Source organism: Pogoniulus pusillus, chromosome 30 (assembly GCF_015220805.1).
Source record: "Pogoniulus pusillus isolate bPogPus1 chromosome 30, bPogPus1.pri, whole genome shotgun sequence".
NCBI classification, from domain to species: Eukaryota; Metazoa; Chordata; class Aves; order Piciformes; family Lybiidae; genus Pogoniulus; species Pogoniulus pusillus.
Window position 1 is genome coordinate 9,989,192 of NC_087293.1, and position 20,275 is coordinate 10,009,466.

Below are 20,275 nucleotides of genomic sequence, written 5' to 3' on the forward strand. Positions count from 1 at the left end.
CTCAGCAACTCTGGTAGCCTCCTGCCCTCCTAAGGACCATATTCCTTGCTACAGCTCACCACTTGCTACTCACGGATTAAGGTATACCTGGATCCCCAGCAGAGAGAGCATCTCTCACTGCTGACAGGGGAAGCTTCAATGTGTCACCTCACCCTTGGCTTCCCAGGACATTTTTCCAATACAACCTGACTGGAGAACTCCTGGACAGTGCAGAATTAAGAGGCATTGTTTCCTCTCCCACAGCAGATGTGACTCAGAGGTGAAGTGGTGATGCTAAGGTTCACTGGAGAGGATTTTACAGCCTAGAGAAGAAATGTCTTCCTCCTCTGCTTACTCATCAAGCAGAAGAGCATCCCCGAAGGATCACAAAGACAGTAACTAAGAAACAAGTAAGCGCCATCTTTGACAAGAGGAACAGACAAAAGCAAGAAGAAGAATCAGTTGTACAGATGTAAGCTGGAAAAGAAAATCAATCAGGAAGAGCTACTTAAGGACCCTTACAAAAAAATTCAAGTCACTCCAGCCCACATATCAATAAACCCACAGTAAAAGTACAGGGGGAGTAGCACATGTAGCATCTGTTCCCTTTATTTAGGGGCCCAGTGACCAAGATGCTGTAAAGATTTTAACACATTACATCCTACAGCATTGCTGTGTGCTGCAACACCATTATTTTTTTACATCAAAACAAACACATAGTGGAAAAATGGCTTGTGCAGAGTCCCTGCCTCCCATCCAGTATGAGCTGGCTTCATATGGAGATTTGCTGCTCTCTGTCCTGGCTTCTTGGCAAAAAAAAAATACTCAAAGAGCAACAGAGAAGCAGATCTTGTGCTCTAGTCAGAAAGAGAACTGTGGTTCGTGAATGTAAGTTCCATGGTGCTTTCACTGCATCAACAAATGTTTTCACAAATCACAGCTTCTCAAAGCCACCCCAGAGACCTCAGGAGTGATAGAGTCCAGCTCTGAAGTCGTTCATCAAAGCTCTCATTGATCTTCTCTGCAGAATCTGCACCTGCACTTTGCTTCGTGTGTAGGGTATCATAACAATTTGCCAGAGAGGAAACAGTAAATGGGAAATTCTGGGGCTACAATGGAACAGGTTGCCCAGGAAAAGTTGTGGATGCCCCTCCCTGGAAGTATTTAAGGCCAGACCTGACAGGGCCTTGAGCAACCTGGTCTATAGTGGAGGGTGTCCCTACCCACAGCAGGGGTGTTGAAACTTTTACAGTCCCTTCAAAACCATTCATAATAACCTCCTTTGGGGGCCAACGGTTGCCATTTCCCATCTCTAAAAGGTGAAGCACTGCCTTCCCCTGCTATGATATGAAACAGCTTCAAAAATAGGCTTCCAAACAGCCCATCCTTTCTCCTGCCGTGGGGTGACACAGCAGTGACATTAGGAGTGGTGGAAGCAAGGGACGGTCCATAAGTAAAGCAAACACCAACCACGCAGTAGCATATGAGAAATGCAGAGAGGGTGTGAACTGAAGGTGAAAATGACCCCAGTGTTTTCTAGGCTGATGTCACCTCCCCAGCACAACAGCAGCAGGAAAAGGTGCAACTCTTCCTCCAAGGAGGGAAGTGGAAACATCCTTTCTGTAAGAACCATTATCAAGCCTGTCCTTTAAGAGGCTAAAGCTACCCTGGGGGGTTATTTTAACCCTGTGTGACTAAGATCTGTGCCCAACATAGAACATAGTGCCCACAACCAGAAACCAACCTCAAACGCCAAGGGAAAGGCCTACTGGTCCTTACTAATCTTTATGGTTCGTACAGGGTGTGGTTGGGGGGGGGAAGAGTGCGTGGTGTGGCATGTAAAATCCTTGGCAAAGCCTGAGGAAATCTGCGAGCTTCACTAGTGGGTTAACTGTACCTAAAGACAGAGGCTTTGACTTGCATCCCAGCTAATCCCTCTGGAGCTCTAAAGCAGTATTCCTCTGCTACCCACAGGACACAACTACGATATCCCATCCTGACTGGGAGAGAGATAAATCAGGGCAGAAAGTCCTTGCTTAAGTGATGCTATTGACAACATTCCCTGCTTTTCAGACCTAGGGGTAAGAAGCATTCAAGTTGTACCAATACCATCGCTCTCAGATCCACCAGAGGGCACAGAAGAACAAAGGGAAATAGAGTTCAGCTCCAACACTCGCATCCACCTCTCCTGCACGCTTCCCACCCGGTTAGTTTTCTCACACAGCACAGCCTGGTCCACCATGAAACAAATACCCCCAAGCCATCCAGCTCCTCTGCCTTTCCCTTTTACACGCCTTCACCCAGGTATACGCTCCCCTCCAGCTCCAGAGCACATGCCACACTGGCTGCAGAGCAGGAGCCTTTTCAGTGGGGTTAAATTAATTCCCTTCTTATGGAGATGTAAAGCCAGCAGTATCTGACACGTGCCTTCCCCCTCCTTCCCCACTCCAGTGTTTGCAGCTTTATCATTCGGTAGGAAACTGCCAGATTGCACTAACCCATGTTATTAGGTTTCTTCACACAACAAAAGGTAAAGTATTTAGAGCATGTCCACTGGATGAGCTTAAGCCAGCAAAACGTCTTAAGCATTAATGCTACAGAACTAGACTAGAGAAAGAGGCTCCAGGCAAATATTGTGGTGTAGTGGCATTAGACAGAATCAATTAGTATCCTTATTTCCACCCCAAGTATAAACTGTCATTTCTAGTGATTCTTTGAAACTTTGGCAAGTGAAAACTATATGGGAGGTTAAAAAAAAAACCTACATACTAAAGAGCATTTTGCTCTTCACTTTTATGTAGTGTCCAAATACATAAACCTATAGTATCAGCATACCCCAGGAAGCTGAAAGGGCAGAACTAGCGCACCATGAACAAGTACAGAAAGGGCAATAACACCATTATACACCCCAAACACAAACACAACGTCCAAGGAAAGTGGGAAGGGATATGATTTTGTTGAAAATGTCATAGTTTACTTATCCCTCAAATCTAAACGTTTCAAAATAAATAATATTTACCAGTAGCATATTAAAAATAAAAAGTAGAGGAAAGGTTATCTACATAACTTCAGGTTAAGAGCATTTTACAGCATCATTGTATTCTGCAGGCCCAAGAGCATCTTTGCATATTAGATTGCTAGAGAAATGAAATGATTTCCTTAAGTGACAAGTTAATCTGGCAATACCAGAGCTCTTCGTTTCCAAAAGACAAGTACAAAGGAGCACTGATTGGATCACTGCAATCTATTCTTCTCTTATTTTTAGGAAAGCTGCCTCTGATGCAGAACCACACCCCAAGGAAAGGCCAATTTAGCCTTTTATGGTCTCATTTACATTGTAAATTTCAAGATAGCTTTCTTGTGATGTGCTCCACTAGTAATCAACGGTGGAAAGAAGAGCGTAGCTGTGACCAGAATATCTAGCAACAAGTGACAAAGCCCAGCCTGCAACTCAAAATCCAGCACCCAGGGCTGAAGCTCGCCTCCCCACTGCAGAGGTTTGGAGAGATGACTGATGCGATTCAAAAGCTCCCTGCTCCTCGAAGTTCTCATCTTCCCTGTCTTGGCTGTGCAACTGTGTCCTCCTCTGCCTTTGATACAAACACTCCACTGACTTAGAGGCAAGCAAATGAAGATCACTAAGATACCAGGATTTTTTTCCCTTTTTCTGGCATTCTAGTTTTCTGCTGACAGTGTGAACTTGACCAGCCCACTGAGGAGTTATGTGTTTGCCCAGGCTGGGCTGGGAGAAGGACTTCAGAATCCAAGCCAGGATGGCACGAGCAGGGCTGGAACAGCCAGAACTAGAAGGAATCACTTCTTCCCTTCCATTGCCTTTCTGCCTCCAGAAATCTCATCATCAGCCCGTAATGAGAAACACTAGGGCCTTGATTTCCTGACATGACCTTCTGCTACTATCTTTGTTATAATTAACATGTGAATTATATCAGCAATCTATTGGTCTAGACTGGTATTTAAAGGTGTCTTGTCAAAGGGTTGACTACACCACCCCACATCTCGTGCCCACATTTTAATGAGGACATCTTAAGATATATAGATAGATAGCTGTGACTGCATCAGACTTCCAGAAGATGCTAACATTAATATTCATGTTTTATGGCTATTACTATCAGTATGACACTTTGGATTAAGGTGACACTAAAGCACAACAACTACTATTAAACAGTTAGGATTTTGGATGCTACTTCTCCAGGACAAGACAACTCTTCTCTATCTTGGATGAGCTAAAGCAGAGGATGCTTACTGCAGAAAAACAATGTGACTACAGGGGAGCCAAAAGAGGTGTTCTGGTTCATTTTCCCACTTGGACAGCTCATTTTAAAATCCACTTGCAGGCAGGGGCTTGAGGATGACCCTGGCCACATCAACACATCAGTTCAATTTCACTTTCATCTTTTGACATCATGGAAATAGATTATTTTGAGAGGCTGAATTTTTTATTAGGACGTTCACTCCAAGTGGATTTACTGCTGTTTATACCTAGACATGAACAGGACTGTTTTTAGCAAAACCATCCCAGTTTAACTAAGGGCTTTTTTTTTTTAAGAGTTTGACTGAGTTAGGCAAAGGACAAACTTAAAGAGAGCTCAAACAGGAAGCTCAGCTCTAAAAATAGAAATGCTTCTACTTCCAAAATGGCAAGTCAGCGGACATGCTAAACATAGGCGAGCAAGTGTTACTTCATTTCTCTAAGAGCCAAAAAAAGGCATAAAGAGGGAGCATCAAATACCTTCTTTTTATTTATTTACTGCACGGAAGGCCTAATCACCAACCAAGGCTCACTTGCTGGGCACTCTTCTGAAGCACAGCTCCCCAGTGAAAACTCAAAGAGGTAGAAGGCTGTATCCATCATGTTTTAGCCTGGCATTGATTACTGCTGAGCTAACCCAGCATTATAAAACCCATCAAAATAAAAAAATATATACATATGTATTCCTCCCCCTTGCAGCGAGGGGGAGGGAGACTGGGAGTTTTCTGCCAGTTCAACTTTCTGAACAACCTCACTGCAAGCAAGAGCAAAGCCTGTGCCAGCACAGCACAAGGAAGGGGAGAGGAAGCAATGCCAGCAGAAGGGAGAAGAGAATTAAGATGCCACCAGTTTAGACTTGCTTAGTTCATATGACAAAAAAAAAAAGTTGTTAGGTGTAATGGGTAGCACAGGGAACAGAGACACTATCCCAGGGCACATAACAGACAGCAACAACAAAAAGTAGATGCCAGTTTAGATGACAAAAACACAGTCTGGTACCAGAGCACAGTAGTGGAATCGGAAGGTGAAGTTTCCAACTCCAGTCTATCAGGAACGCTGGGTAAGTTTTAACCTCTCTCTGTTCCACATCCTGGTTTCATGATACCAACTGATCACCAATATTCAGGAAACTGATGAGGCTTAAATAATTATATTTTAAGCAGAGTCAGGTCCCTGCCTGCTTCACAGCACAGCTCCGCACACAGAGATGTGTGGAAAGAGGTGTGCATCCAGCACCACTACTGGTGGCTGCTGTGGGAAATCAGTGACACCAAACCAGAGCCTCAATGTCCCCATCTGGATCTCATCTTCTTCAATAATAAGTGATTTACGAGGCACAAAACCAGCATGTGGTAAATGAAGCAATGTCCTCTGGAAGTCTGCAATGCGCCACTTGAACAGATAGAGATTTCCACTTCACACATTCACTGCTCCACCTTCATTTGGTAGATGCCAAAGTCCCAAAGGGCTGCTGCAAAGATGCTGCAAACCACTGCCATTTTCAACAAATTAGGCAGAGCTCTCAGACTGTAGGAAAAGCATTAGTGTAACCTTCACTTGAAAAAATCCATTCAGAAACTCTGAAGTCTGGTTTCTCATTTCAGTGTTGCCCAGGAGAGAACACAGTGCAGCTCCACAACTTGGTTATCCTTCCTAGCTCTGAGTCAACAGGGAGCAGAGAGAGAGGAATAGTTCCAAAATCACGTTATGTTGTCTGATCAACTACAGGACTGTTGGTGTCTCACAACAAACTAGTAGATCCTACAATGAACAAAAACCTGGCAAGCCCTACTTGTCCTGCTTACAGCAAGGGATGTTGATCTCTATCACTGTTGATTCACAGTTGGTAAGAGTATCCTAATAGCACTTGCTCAACTCTGGAAGGATTTCTCTGTGCTTACTCATGAGCTAATATGAGATTAGGGAGTAAAAGGATTTCTGTACAATATAGAGGGCTCATCAAAGAAAGAGGGATACAAAGAAAACAGGAGAGGTCACTCAAGGGAAAAGAAAAAGCAAAAACAAAGACAAGAGGATGAGCCAGTAAGTCTTCAGTGCTACACTTGGGAAAAAGAAACCTGCTAGACAAAATTGGAGTCACATCAACTGAACAGCACATTTCAATTGTCCGGATGTTTCTCTTTGTAGTGCTCACACTGAAAAAGAAATGCAACAGAGAAGCCTGTCCAGCTCCCACCAGCAGCATTTAGAAACCCCTTCATCAGCACACCCTTGGTTTGACTCCACCCTAGCTCAGAGGCACTTGGAAGTTACCATTCACGGTGGTGATACTTGCTGATTTTTACCTGAGGTCTGAGTCAGCAGAATTCCCAAGTACAGAGAAGCTTCAGAGCAATACTGGCAGTCCCAACAACATGACTGTAAAGACTGGAATCTGATTTTAAGAAAAAGTAATGTTGTTTGGGTTGTTTGGTTTTTTTAATAATGGGAGATTTGACCCAAAACCAATACCATGGAGGACCTGTTTGGGTTTACAAAGGCTGGATCTCAGTACTGTAATATTGCAAACCACCTACCAGCACCCAAGACAAATCACTAGCCTTGGCACTCACTGCTTTCTGATTTTCCATTTTTGCCTTGACAAAGTGTGTAGCCAGGTACATAACTCAGCTCCCTGAAACCACAGGTTTTGAATTTGTATCCTCAGATCAATAGGAGCAGCCCTGGCACACAATTACTTTGCAGTCACTTGTGAGAAACATCCAAGCTCAGCCTCATCCTGCAAGGAGCCACCTTTATCTCCTGTCTTCAAAGTGCTCTTAGACCCTCCCTTCTCCTCTCAGATATTGGAGAGATGTGAGTCTCTTGTGGATATGAGTCTTGACTTGTATTTAAAGTGTGACTTGTAGATCCAACGACTGGGGTACCCTCGACTTGGATCCTCGCAGGCTGAAGAACATGTTTGCAGGTTGGTTTTTATGAAACTAAACAGTCATTTGCCTTCCAAACCACAAGAGGGGAAAAAAAGATGATGTTTTAATTAACTCTGTTTTCGTTTATACTCACTTACATGAAAAGGAAAAAGCAGAAGCCAAAGAGCAAGCCAGGCACAGATCACACCGTGGGACACAACCCCCCACATGAGTCACTAGAGGAGAAATCTTTCAATGAATAGCAGTAATTCATAGAAGACCTCCCCTCCCATGAGATCAGTGTTGACTCCTCTCCCCTACAAGAACCTAGTCCAGTGTGTTTTTAAAGATGCATTATCTGGCCACTAGGAACAGAGTAAAGACCTCACTGCTCCCTCCTTTCGCCTCCACACAAGACTCCTGGAGGCAGAGCAGCTAATGACTCCTGACTCAGCTCTTCTGCTCTTCCAAACGTGGCACTGCCATTCACAAGACAAATCCCAGCACAGAGGGAGAACCATACATCTTAATCAAGAGTTGGATGCAAGTCGAGGGCAGACTTTTGCACTTCCTTTGAACAGCCTGTTTAATTTTGGGAAGCACTCCTCACAACAGTTTCCTTAATGAGCCTCCCTCCTAACTCCTCTAGGTCTCCAATTTCACAACTTCCTTGAAACAAAGGGAGCCTTGCTCTATAGAAAAAGCAACAACCAGGTCCCTATTCAGCAGAAACGATGGAAAGTTTTCTGAACTGCAGTGTGTGGCTGCTTTGTCTGTCGTTTGTATCTGCACAGCTCATTTTCTTTCATGAAATGGAGAACTGTACATTGATTAAGACAAAATTTCCCCTACATGCCTGCAGACCACACTATGAGCCTCTCGACTTGCTTTGTAGTTCCATGTGAATTCAACCATGATACAATTTTTCAGAGCAGATCAGTTTGAGAAGGGGGACAAACACTCAGGGGGAATGAACCAAAATCATCTCTGGGAAGCAGTTACTCCAAGGCACTTGCTTTTTTAGCAGCTACTAACAAAAAGCTGAACACATTTGCACAGCCAGCTCAGGATCCACTGTGCTAACACACCAGAAGAGATGTATGATAATGTAAAAGAAATGGTCTCTGTCCTTCCTCCTGCCTTTACCCACCTGACCTTCAGTCACAACCAGCACAATTTTCCCTTCTGAAGAGACACCAATGATTGATTCAGTACTCAAATGTATAGAGAGGTACAGGTAGTCAACTACAAATGTGTGGACAGCTAAACATATATAGAAATCATATTTTATAAACCCAGACTAATTATTACCTACAACATTTGCATCTCTATCCATTCCCTTTTCATTATTTCCTACTTTAGAAGTATGGATTAGGGGAGTTCTTGTCTTTCTGGAAGTACCTGGCATATATACTCTCATTTTAGCTAGAGATGCTGGGGACTACAGCAGGGTATGTGTTCAACAGAACAAAACTGGCTAGATGAACAATGCAGGGTCTCACGTAGCTAATGGCTGTTGTGTACACTGGAGGGGCAGCAATCCTTTCTCTCCCAACTGAATTTAAATTATTTAACTCTGTCTGCTTCCATTTATTAGCAAGGGACCTGTTCCATCCCATCGCCATTCCCTGCACAGAACAGGCCACGTCTCTCCACATGTAGCCCATTGGTTGCAGGTAAACTATCAGTGAGACTCCCCAAATCCTGTTCCGAACACTGCAGTGAACCTGAGTAGTCTGTACTGTGCCTCATTACACTATGGAATTGCAGCAAACCTTACAATGAGCAAAATGTTGCAATGCCAACTTCAGAAAGCTTGCTCAGGGCCTGCCCTGTGGAAAAAAACCACCCCCTAACAGCCAGGGAAATACTCCTCTTCAGATCTGATTTCTTCCAGTGCTGTTAAAGAAAGCTCAGCATGGTACAATGAAGTCCTTAACATATTAACCACTTAGTGAATAAACCATGAGCAGATGTATAACAGCACACAGCAACTCCTCCAGAGCTGGTACTCGTCAACAGCACAAGGGAAGGCTGACCTGCACTTGCAGGGCCAACCCCCCTATTTATAGGGCTTCTCCCTTGCAAACATCTGGGGTTTCATGATGTAATTTATTCCATTATCTTGCTTCACTGACACCAGGGTTATAAACTCATAGTTGAGGCAGAGACCTTCACATATATTTCTTTAAACACTCAATTTGCAAACTGTTTTTTTTTCCCTCAGCTCCTGTTCTTTTGGTGTTTCTAATGAGAAGGCAAAAGCCAGCAGTAATCAGGTATCTCTTCAGCTGCTCCCAGCTAAGAAAGCCACAGGATATGTAGAGCCTTGGCTTTCCTTTTGCTCTTTGTCCTTGAGATCAAAGCCTGCCACCAGGTCTTTAAAGATTTGAAAGCATCACAGAAATCAAATATTGAAATGATTTATTAGGTCCCATCTTGTGCATCATCTCTTTGGGCCAAGAGAAGATTGCTCTCTGAAGCAATTTTGAGAGATTTGTCCTTTTTGCTTTTTACTGCCATACCTCAACACACAAATTTTATCACAATTAAAAGCTGTGCTGCTTTCAACTTTACTTGGATTCTTCACACAAGACAAAAACTCCAAAGCCTTTCAAACACAGCCTGTGAATTCAGCAACCAAATGGAGAGAACCAAACATTTTCTATTCATGGCTTAGTCCAGTTCACAGCACCAGATTTTAATAGCAAAACCCATGGCTGATGATCCATTCCCCAGAGCTCCTACACTTGTCTTTTTTGTTTATTCCATAAATAAACCCTTAGTGAGTTAGTTAAATAAAATCAATCAGGGGGTTGATGACAGTTGTTAGACCACCCCATGAATAGTCTAAGTCCTGTACTTGCACTGTTCCCACTGATACAAAGCCCGGCTGGGCACGGTGAATTCCATCCAACAATGCTGCTGATCCTACAGAAGTTTCCGCTGTGGTCGCAACTTTAACCTCTTCAGCCCAGGGATCACAATAACTGAAAGTCTCTTTTCTTCCTTACAATCCTCAGTGTGTTTTGAAATCGCCCCTTTAGCCACCAGTCAGGATTGCAAGCTCAACTCTGACGGTGTATAATGCCTACCCTAGCACACAAAGCTACACCAACCCATGGAGAGAGGAGGAGATGGACATGACAGACCCAGCAGTGCTGCTTTGCTTTATTTAGCAGCTTATTTAGTTTGTTTAGACACGAGTGTAAAAGCTGGGATTCAGCAGCCAGAGGCTGCCAGCCTGCAGCAAGCAAACTGAAGAGAGATCAGCTAAAATTAAGAAATCAAAGCAAATGCATCCAGATTAGCCATCAGTGGTTACACCATGCTTGTGCAGAACTCCACACCTACCAGGGAGCTCCTGGGCAGGCAGTGACAACCCAGAAGACAAAGGCAGTGCAGACATTGATTACAAGTCAAAGGGCAAGATGCTGCAGATGCCACAGAAAAGCAGATACTCTTTTAAATTCCGTCAGTGTTGTCCCAAACAACCTGCTTTCAAAAAAACAAAGTAACCACAGAAAGAGAAAGGAGTTCAGCCTAACAGACTGATGCACACATGCATGTATGTGCTCTCCTTTATGGGGTCCATAGCTTCCCAAACTACTCAGTGCTCCCTTCTTCAGATTATATTCCTCTTCATCGGCATCATACAAAGATAAAAATCAAACTAATGAAAAAATGGAACACCTTGGCTTTCTGACATCAAGGACTACAGCAAATGACTGCATTCAGTTCTTGAATTCAGGAGTAGCAAGAGCTAGAGATGGTCAACAGCAACCACAGAAGCCCTGGCTTTCAAACAGCTTGCTGAGCAAGGAAATGTACCTTCCTCCTTGCTCAGTCCTAGGTAAATCAGTCCTTGGCAAGAGTATTTCCATGGGTTCTTTACTGTAATTAGCATAACGCTTTCACACAAGGATGGATGGATGGGAACATACATTTGTTCTTTTCTGCTCGTCTGGGACAAACTTCGCTTGTTGCTCTGTCTCTGAAACACTGTTGTCAGAAGAAGCCAATACAAGAGGCCTGGAAAACAAATTTTGTAGAGCTGCTGCTTCTGAGCATGAGCAATCACTCAGAGTCATGCAGCCTTTAAAGTAAAGCTACCCTATGAGAAGTGTTCCATCCACATACACTACACAGAGATGCGCATTCCTGCAACACTAAAGTGTAAGCCATCAACAGCAGGTCAGAAACATGACCAAACAAATCACAGCTGCTATCTGCATTTCTAAATGATGAAAACAAACCAAAAAACCCTAACAAGCAACAGCACTGTTTATTTGGTAGACTGATAAAACACTAAATAAAATAGACATCTAAGCCCAAGTAACCATGAACAATGATCCAAAAACCCACCTTTTTTTTTCTTGTCCTCCTTATTTCCACAGACTGGAGTTTTCAAAGGGAGATTAAAAAAGCTAAGGTAAAAACTGTCATTCTCTTGTGACTTACAGGTAGTCAAACATGGAGAACGTACAACAAGAGAGTTGAAACAGTAAGATATCAGAATAATTTAAGGCTTAATAACTTCCCATAGAATTTATGTGCTTGATAAAATCCCAGCACCACTTCCAAAATGTTCTGTGACAGATGTGTCTCCCCTGATTTGAAGAGGGAGAGAGCCCAATGACAGGTTTAAATAGCACCAGCATACTACAAGGATGAGCACTTAAGTAGTTTACTCAGAACACAACATTTTTTGAGATATGTTCTCTCTCTTCCCACACACATTCAGATGCAGAGTTAAGATTACACATTCACAAAACTGCATTCCCCTCCTAGGTTCAGCAAGGCCTTGAGTCAGTTTTGAAAACACTGTGCTTCCGATATAGATACCTGCAAGTTCAGGCAGAATCTAATGAGTCTGTTAAAAAAATGCAGGGACAATCATAGAATGGTTTGAGTTGGGAGAGACCTTAAAGAGCACCTAGTTCCAAACCCCCTTGCCATAAGCAAGGATGCCTCCTACTAGAGGCTCCATCCAACCCAGGCTTTGAACACTTTCTGGGCCTGAAGCCTTCACGACTTCTCTTGGCAACGTCTTAAAGCAGGACTTTTCATCTGCTTTATTTGAACATTAGATTGTGAGTATCACATATATTCACCTAAAACTAGAACCATCAGCAATGGTATGCAGTAGGAAAATTGCTCACCAGTGTTTCCCAAAGCCCTTACTAGGTAACTTAGACCTTTGGGATGGAGACAGGATTGTTCCCATGTGCTCTCAGTGTCAATGTGGTTGTTACAGCACAAATCCCACAGCAATTATGTGGCTGAAGAACCATGATTTTTCAGGTATGACTTACAGCCTGTTTCTCAAGTATTTTGGACCTTTTGAATCAAAGTTTCCACTTGTGATGCCAAAAGTCATCAACTGTAGCACAAAAAAGAGCAGGTGCCAATGGTCTTGACAACACTAGAGGCTCAGTGCAATGACTGCAAAAGGAGTTTGTCCAAACACAACACAACCAGACCTAGGACGTGCAGTGTCTGGCCAAGAGCATCCACCTGGCTTGCTGAAGCAGCTGTGAGAAAGGGCACATTTCTACATGAAAGTTAATTTCAAAGGTAATTAGGATTGTTATTTCTGGTCCTTTGTTTTATAAATCAAATTTTATTTATAAATATCCTCCTGTTTTGCTGGCCATGTACACAGGAATCTCCACCCCCTTAATACTTCAAGAGACATCAATCTTGAGGAAATGCAACTCCCACACTTTGACTGTTCTACAGGAAAAACAATGTTGTCATGTACCACAACGATGTTCCAAAACATCTCAGAGTCAGATCCTCAGCTTCAGCAGTTTGAGGCAGAAATGGCAGCTATGGAACAAATTCACAGTAAACTGCAAACAGGGTCCAGATAATGACAGGATTTATGCACAAGGCTCTTTAGCAGCAAAAAGAGGTATTTATACCTCTGCACATGCAGGTATTTTAGAAACCCATCAAATTTAGAGCTTCCAAATACCCTAATGTTATTTCCTAATTTAACTGCAGATTGACCAACAGAAATGCTACCAAAGAGCACTTCCACACCACTACCCTAAGATTTTCTGCCAAAGAAGCTTTTTTCTTTCCTCTTCCCTGAACTCATAAATGGTCATAAATTAAACACCATTGCCACGTTTTGTTTGTGAAGGAAGGTTATCAGAGATAACCTCTCTCTCACAGATAACCTCAAGAGAGCTGAAATGAGGCACAAGTTCTTCTCTCCTTTATTTTTTCTTAACTGCATCTTTTTCAGACTTGATATTCCTTTTGATTATTAAACTTAAGGATAACGTTGAAAAATTTGCCTTTCAGAATGCAGCAACTGGGCCCATTTAACAACCTAACTCCTGCCACCACACATGTAAATAAACGCAGTAAATCCTAACCAGCAAGAAGGCAGTTAACGGTCTCCCTGAAGGACTGCAGCTAGCACATCCAAACCTCGGCTAGCTCCACAGCAACAGCTTCACACAGTGCAGGATCACTCGAGTTTAATTTCAGATAAACACCAAAGGCCATATCCCTCTTCAGTAAAAGCAGGCTTCAAAGGAACACACAGTGTAATCTCCTACTCAAAATGTAGCTTAAGAGTTAAAAAAAGTTCTTTTGCAAAAATTGCTAGGGAACATTTGATGATTAGGGTCACCACTCCTCTGGTTTGTGTCTTATCAAAAAGACAGACAGTTCGCAAAGCTTTGTGCTCAGTCTCTCTTAGCAACCTTTCCTCAAAGCACTGACCTGGCCTGACACTGATAAAGACTGTAGGAGAGCACAGGCAAAAGGTGATCCGGCTCCAATCCCACCTTTAACAAACAGATGCTCTACAACAGATAACAAAAAATAGGAGCTCGATCAATAGAGCTGCTGCTTTCCAGGATCACAAGAGTGTCTGTAGGACACCTGTTAAGAGCAAAAGCATTCACTCTGAATCCTTCAAACAGCCAATTATCCAGCATGAGATCAGAGTCCAGTCAGCACAACCACTAATTAGGGGTCTCCCAGCCTTTTTAATTTACAAATTGCTTCTCCATGCCTTCTTCCAGCTTCTGAGAGTTATCACAAATGTCTACAAACACAACTGGACAAGTATTTCAAAGCAATTCTGTTTTGTATGGAGTTAATCCAGTGCATTCAAAATAACTTACCCACTAATAGCTTCACGTCTCTGACGGTGAAATCCGGGTCAGGCATTCTATAATTAGCAAAGAAAGCAATGTTAAATACTGTCAAGATAAGTATGGGTAGGCTTTCGTTACCATAATAAAAGGGAAATAAATGTATAGTGCTCTTTGTCTGTAATGCAGTAGGTAAAATCAAGCAAGGCCTCTCTGAAGTGTGGACAGTGCAAGTTTTAATGACGTGCAGAACATCTTTGCATTGGCAAGTGTACAAAAGTTTCTCTACTGGTGATGAAAGAGGACAAGAGGTGTCTTTTCAAGCACTCTCTAGCAGCACCAGAGCGGAAAGGAAGGGAAGGAGTTGGGAGTGATTTCAATAAAATCCTAAACCTTTATAGCTTGTTCCTGCTAAGCAGCTCACACTGGTTTGCAGCTGGTGGTGCCTCATGTGCATTTCCCAGGCTGAGGGTACACCGTGGATACAAAGTAAGGTTTAGACCAGAAAATTGGTTCAAAGTCAGATCATCCTAGGTGGGATTTGCTGCTTGGAAATAAAATGTAAAACCCAATGAATTACAGTCCCTTGGTTTTAATGACTATTCCAAACCTCCTTGTCTGGCAGAAGACAACCTGGCTGTATGTGGTGGGTAGGGAAATTGCTGTTCAATTCAATTTGGGCTAATTCAGAGCTAAATTAAATGGTAGCATAATTGTTTCACCAATGCTGATGCATTTATACGATCACTTCTAAGACAGGCAATGGTTCAGAGTTTAATGAAATTAGACAAAGAGCCTGGTCCATCAAGTGAGGGAGCTTATGTGTGAGGTGGAGAGTAAAATCCTGCAGCACACTGACTGGATGGAAAAAGAAAACAAAACCAGTAGTGGGGTTTTAAAGTTCATTGACTTCATCTTAATGATGGTATTTCACACTTCACATGGCTCAAAAATTGACTAAGGAATTGTAAGGAAAACCAGCGCTATGGGACTTGTCAGTTAGCTGCTCTGTCCCTCTTACAGTGCCCTGAGTTGAAGCTAAACAACTTGCTTCTGGTTATAAAGGACTTCTGAAGCAGTTAGAATTCAAAATGATCCAGCCCACTGGCAAACTTTTAGAGCAACAGATGTTCCTGAAAAGGTGAAGTTTAAAAACACATTTACTGTCAATGCATTATCTGCCAAATTCTGCCTGTCCATTTTCTTTTACCCTTATCACCTTCCTCTGGTGGGATGCAGAGGCTGGACAATATCTTTTGTTAGTTCTCTGCCAACCTTCACATCTTTGCATTTAACTGAGAGGGCCCCACAGCTTTGGAATTCACTCCCTTGCCAGAATGAAACAGCCTGAATCTACTGACCTTCAGGGTTCATTCAGAGCTCATCTTTTTCTTTCCTTTTTTTTCCCCCAAACACTAGAAAGTCAGAAGTAGGGACAGGAGGAACAATTTGTGGGTGACAAGAACATGCAAGGCTTATCTCCCAGTGACACAACCTGCCTGTATTTATGTCAGACACACAGGGCAATTAGATGGGCAATCTTTTACTTTTGTATAAATCAAAATAAAACCCAACAACCAAGACAGATAACAACCCAAACCCAGATGCACACAAGCAAATCCAGACTTTGTGCAGCTCCAGCTGCAGCTGACAATAAAAATGACTTAAGACTAGAAAGCTACAATCCTCCCTGACAGTAAAACTGTACTTTCAGATCTTTGGAGAGTACACCTGGCATATCCTTGGGTCTTCTTCTCTGCAATGTCAGAATGTAAGATAAACTAGAGAAAAAGTACACCAAGAGAAGAATTTCAAGCTGGAACACAGCAGGTTTTAAGTACAAAAACTCATTTTGTATTTGGGCTGCCCTAGGAGGTTCAGCTTTAATTCAAACCCATTCTGCTGGCTGCTGAGACCATAAATGACTATTTCTTCTTCTCCAGTCCAACCCAACATAACTGCCACACTCACTCTTACGCAATCCTGGTTTGCTACAGCACTATGATAGGCAAAAGTAACACAACACCAAAACACAACTGACTGCATTTGAAATTTTCAGGACTGTGTTATACACAAACCACTTTGCCTCAAAGAGAAAAGAAATGTAAACACCTCAGCGCACACCAGGTACAAACCTACATTTTAGTGTTTGCAGATTTGCTAGAGCAGTCTTCTGTTCATATCCTACTCAAGTCCAATGAGGAGCAGCTGAGGGAACTGGGGTTTATCAACCTGGAGAAAAGCAGGCTGAGGAGACCTCACCACTCTCTGCAACTCTCTGATAGGAGGTTGTAGTGAGATGTGAATCAGCCTCTTCTCACTATTAACAAGTGATAGGGTAAGAGGAAATGGACTGAAGTTGCATCAGGTGAGGTCAAAGATGAATATTCAAAGAAACTTATTCACTGAAGGGATTCTCAAAGAATGGAACAGGTTCCCCAGGGAAGTGTTTAAAAGGTGTTTGCAGTGGCTTAGAGACATGGTCTAACTGTTGTGTATAGAGAGGTGTCGGGCTATGTCTGGACTTCATCTTAAGGTCTTTTCCAATCAGGCAGTTCTGTCATTCTCATGAGGATGAACTCTGGCTAACACACTCCATTAACCACCATCCAGTGCAGGATGACCACTGCTCAGGTAAGAGACAACAGCTCTCTAAACAGCATTCTCTCTCCAAGTTACAATCCTGGAGAGAGTCAATCTGCCAAGAAACACAGCTCCTCTTCTAAGAGATCACAGGTGGACTTCCCTGCTTCTAACCACACAAATGTGAGCTCTTGATGGTCCAAAACACAAAGGACAACAATTTTGAGCATTTAATTTTAATGCTTTTTCCTCATTCTTCTCATTCCTTGCCATTTCGGAGTACCTCCAAGCAGAGCAACCAAACTATTCAGCTAGGTTTTGTACATCTGCCAGGCACAGACATGCAGGCTGACTATTTAACAGCAAGCAGAAGAGGAAATACATATCACCAGCTATTCAAAATGTCTAAAAATCATCATATATCATGCATTTTATTGACCACTGTGTCTCTAATGTGGATCAGCTAATCTACCATATCATGACACACAGTCTCCGTTGGACAAGAGACAGTAGTGCTAGGGAAGATCCAGTAAAGCATCATTTCCTCCAGAGCCTTAAGTGGAACATAAACTTCCCAAGTTTCACCAGCAAATGACTCCTATGCAAAAGCAAACTGGCCAGTCTCCTTCTGGTGATGGAAGACAGCAGGTTGTGGTCCCCATCAAGTCAAAAGCTACATGTAGTGGTCAGGCCACACCTTGAGTACTGTGTCCAGTTCTGGGCTCCTCAATTCAAGAGAGATGTTGAGGTGCTGGAAGGTGTTGAGAGAAGGGTGACAAAGCTGTTGAGGGGCCTGAAGCACAGCCCTGTGAGGAGAGGCTGAGGGAGCTGGGGGTGTTTAGCCTAGAGAAGAGAAGGCTCAGGGGTGACCTCATTGCTGTCTACAACTACCTGAAGGGACATTGTAGCCAGGTGGGGGGTGGACTCTTCTCCCAGGCAACCACCAATAGAACAAGGGGACACAGTCTCAAGTTGTGCTGGGGGAAGTATAGTTTGGATGTTAGGAGGAAGTTCTTCCCAGAGAGAGTGATTGGCATTGGAATGGGCTGCCCAGGGAGGTGGTGGAGGCACCGTCCCTGGAGGTCTTCAAGAAAAGACTCAATGAGGCACTTAGTGCCATGGTCTACTTGATTAGCTAGGGCTGAGGGACAGGTTGGACTGGATGATCTTCGAGGTCTCTTTCAACCTGGTTGGTTCTATGATTCTATGTCAGGATGATGAGACTAAAGGTGCTCAAGGTTTTGGATCTGTTAGGCAGGTGTCAACATTACTCTGATCATATTGCAACACAATGCTCACAGCATTTATGTATCTAGCATCCACAAACCTCACAGAGTGCATGTCAGCTGCTTCTGATAGCTGTACATAAGAAGTGGAAATGTAAATAAAATTAAATCATGTTATCCTGCAGAGTACCAAACAGGAAAGTTTGCTCATGCATTTCACTTCTGTCATTTAAAATATACATAAACCACATTTCCAGCCTTCTCTCTCCAGTGAAATTTATGCCCAAGTGTGTACAATTCCTTTACAACATCATTTCAAACTAGTAAATCACACTCACTAAAATAAAAAATATTAGAATGTTGAATGTCCTAGAAGAGATTAATGATCTACCTACTCTAGTATTTTAATCCCCTGGAGCAAACAGTAATCACTAATTCAGCAGAGAATGGAAATATAAAAATAATTCACCCAACTAACTGTGAAATGGAGAATTCAGCTGGTTCCTTGCAGGTATCATCCAAAGCTCAAGCATCAGATAAAATTTGCTCTTATTTTTGTCAGCATATTAATTAATAACAAAAAAAAAATCACAAGAAAATTAAAAAGCTTCTGTATTGTTACCCTCTTCTCTGACAGTGAATTCTAGCTAGAGTATGAAGTTGCCTATGAAGTGTGGATGGTCACCAAGGGCAGAAAGAGAAACGGCCCTAGAAGGAGGGAAAGATATCGGAATGGTATTAGAACAATGCCAGCAGTCAGTAGGAAACTGAAAGGCTGAGGAAAAAAGTAATCAGGAACAACAAAGAAGCCAACAATGATGTGTGAGATTAAATGAAATGGTGAAATTGCCTCATTACAGAATCCTGAATAATGAGCTATCAAGAAGTAGTGCCTTGTGGTTATGGACATCAAGAAACAAGGTATCTCTGTGAAGGATCTTGTGCAACATCAGCAGCACAGCAGGCAGTCTGAGTTCTGGAGGCACCACTGCCTGGTACAGGCAGGCAGAGGAAATGCTGGTCCAGGACTCCCAAGTTCATCACTGATAATGCCCTGCAATTTTCAGCTGAGGACCTGAAGCCCTATACTCTTGGTGTCTGCAGAATGAACTCTCACTTCTGCACTTCTCCACTTACTGAACGCTGACTGAGCAGGTACCGTTGGCACAGCAGGAGCTGAAACATCTCCCCATCTTTCCTCTTATACTCTGAAGAACTTGTGAACCTCCTCATACATGGAAAGATTCAGCTGTTAGGAAGTTCCAGTGGTATCTCTGGCTGCTAAACACTCCCCACTTTCACAGAAAAGCTGATGGCTTCTTCCAGAAAGAATTATCAAAGCTTTTATCACTTGCCCTTTAGACTTGCAGTTTAAAACCAATGCATATAGAGAGCAGTTGTCTCATAATTTCCCACCATTTTCCACAGCAGATATGTCCTTAAGATGACTTCTCCAAGAGTTAAAGAAAGAAACTGAATATAATGTAGCAACACCCTGCAACAAAAAGGGTCTCCTTGTCAAGTTTAGTAGAGAAGGTAAAGAAGGGTCAGATAAACAGAGGTTCTAATGCATCAGGAAAAATCATTCCAGGAGGAAAAGTTGGGAAGAGGAACAAGGAGCTGGGATGCCAAGTTGGGTGAGCTGACTAGAAAGCACAATACTTGAGCTAGCATGAATTTCCTGTGAATAATAAAACCCCTGATGAAGCAAAGCTGATCCAGTTTCAAGTGATGGCTACATAGACACACACAGTGTAAATGTAGATCTGGACAGGCATTCAAAGGAGATGTCATTGGCTCTCTAGGAACCAGGCTGGCCAACAGTGTTACAAGTTAACAGAATAAATGTCACTTTACATCAAGAAAACGCAGTTGAGACAATAAAGAAAATTATTAACTGGGAAAGATAACATCACAGTCGTGCAATATAGAAGTGAAGGTTAAGGAAATGGCTTCTGCGCGTGGGGCATAATGAAGCTATGATCATGGAAGATTCTTCTCTGCTTCTCAGGTTTTCCTATGAAGATTACATAGAAGATGCTAGACTTCAAGAGTATCAAAACAGATGTTTCTGTGTCCTGTCTCCTACACAAACATTATGGATGTTCCCACCCAACCACACCTTCTCTTAACCTATTTTGTTGTGGTATTATTTTTCTATGACAGCAAATAGGAGCATAGAGCTGTTTAGAAACTGTAAGAAACATCTAGCCTCTCTCCCTCTCT

At 42.8% G+C, this 20,275-nt stretch overlaps 1 protein-coding gene across 6 annotated transcripts in view; it reads right to left on the reverse strand.

The window, feature by feature from the left end:
* The window catches only part of KDM2B (lysine demethylase 2B), a 123,489-nt gene that overhangs the window by 91,000 nt on the left and 12,214 nt on the right, over positions 1 to 20,275 (reverse strand). For all 6 annotated transcript variants that reach the window (XM_064168656.1, XM_064168655.1, XM_064168657.1 and 3 more), the window contains one exon: positions 14,271 to 14,317. In XM_064168656.1, coding sequence (XP_064024726.1) covers positions 14,271 to 14,317 — 47 coding nt within the window. The remainder of the gene's footprint in view (positions 1 to 14,270; positions 14,318 to 20,275) is intronic.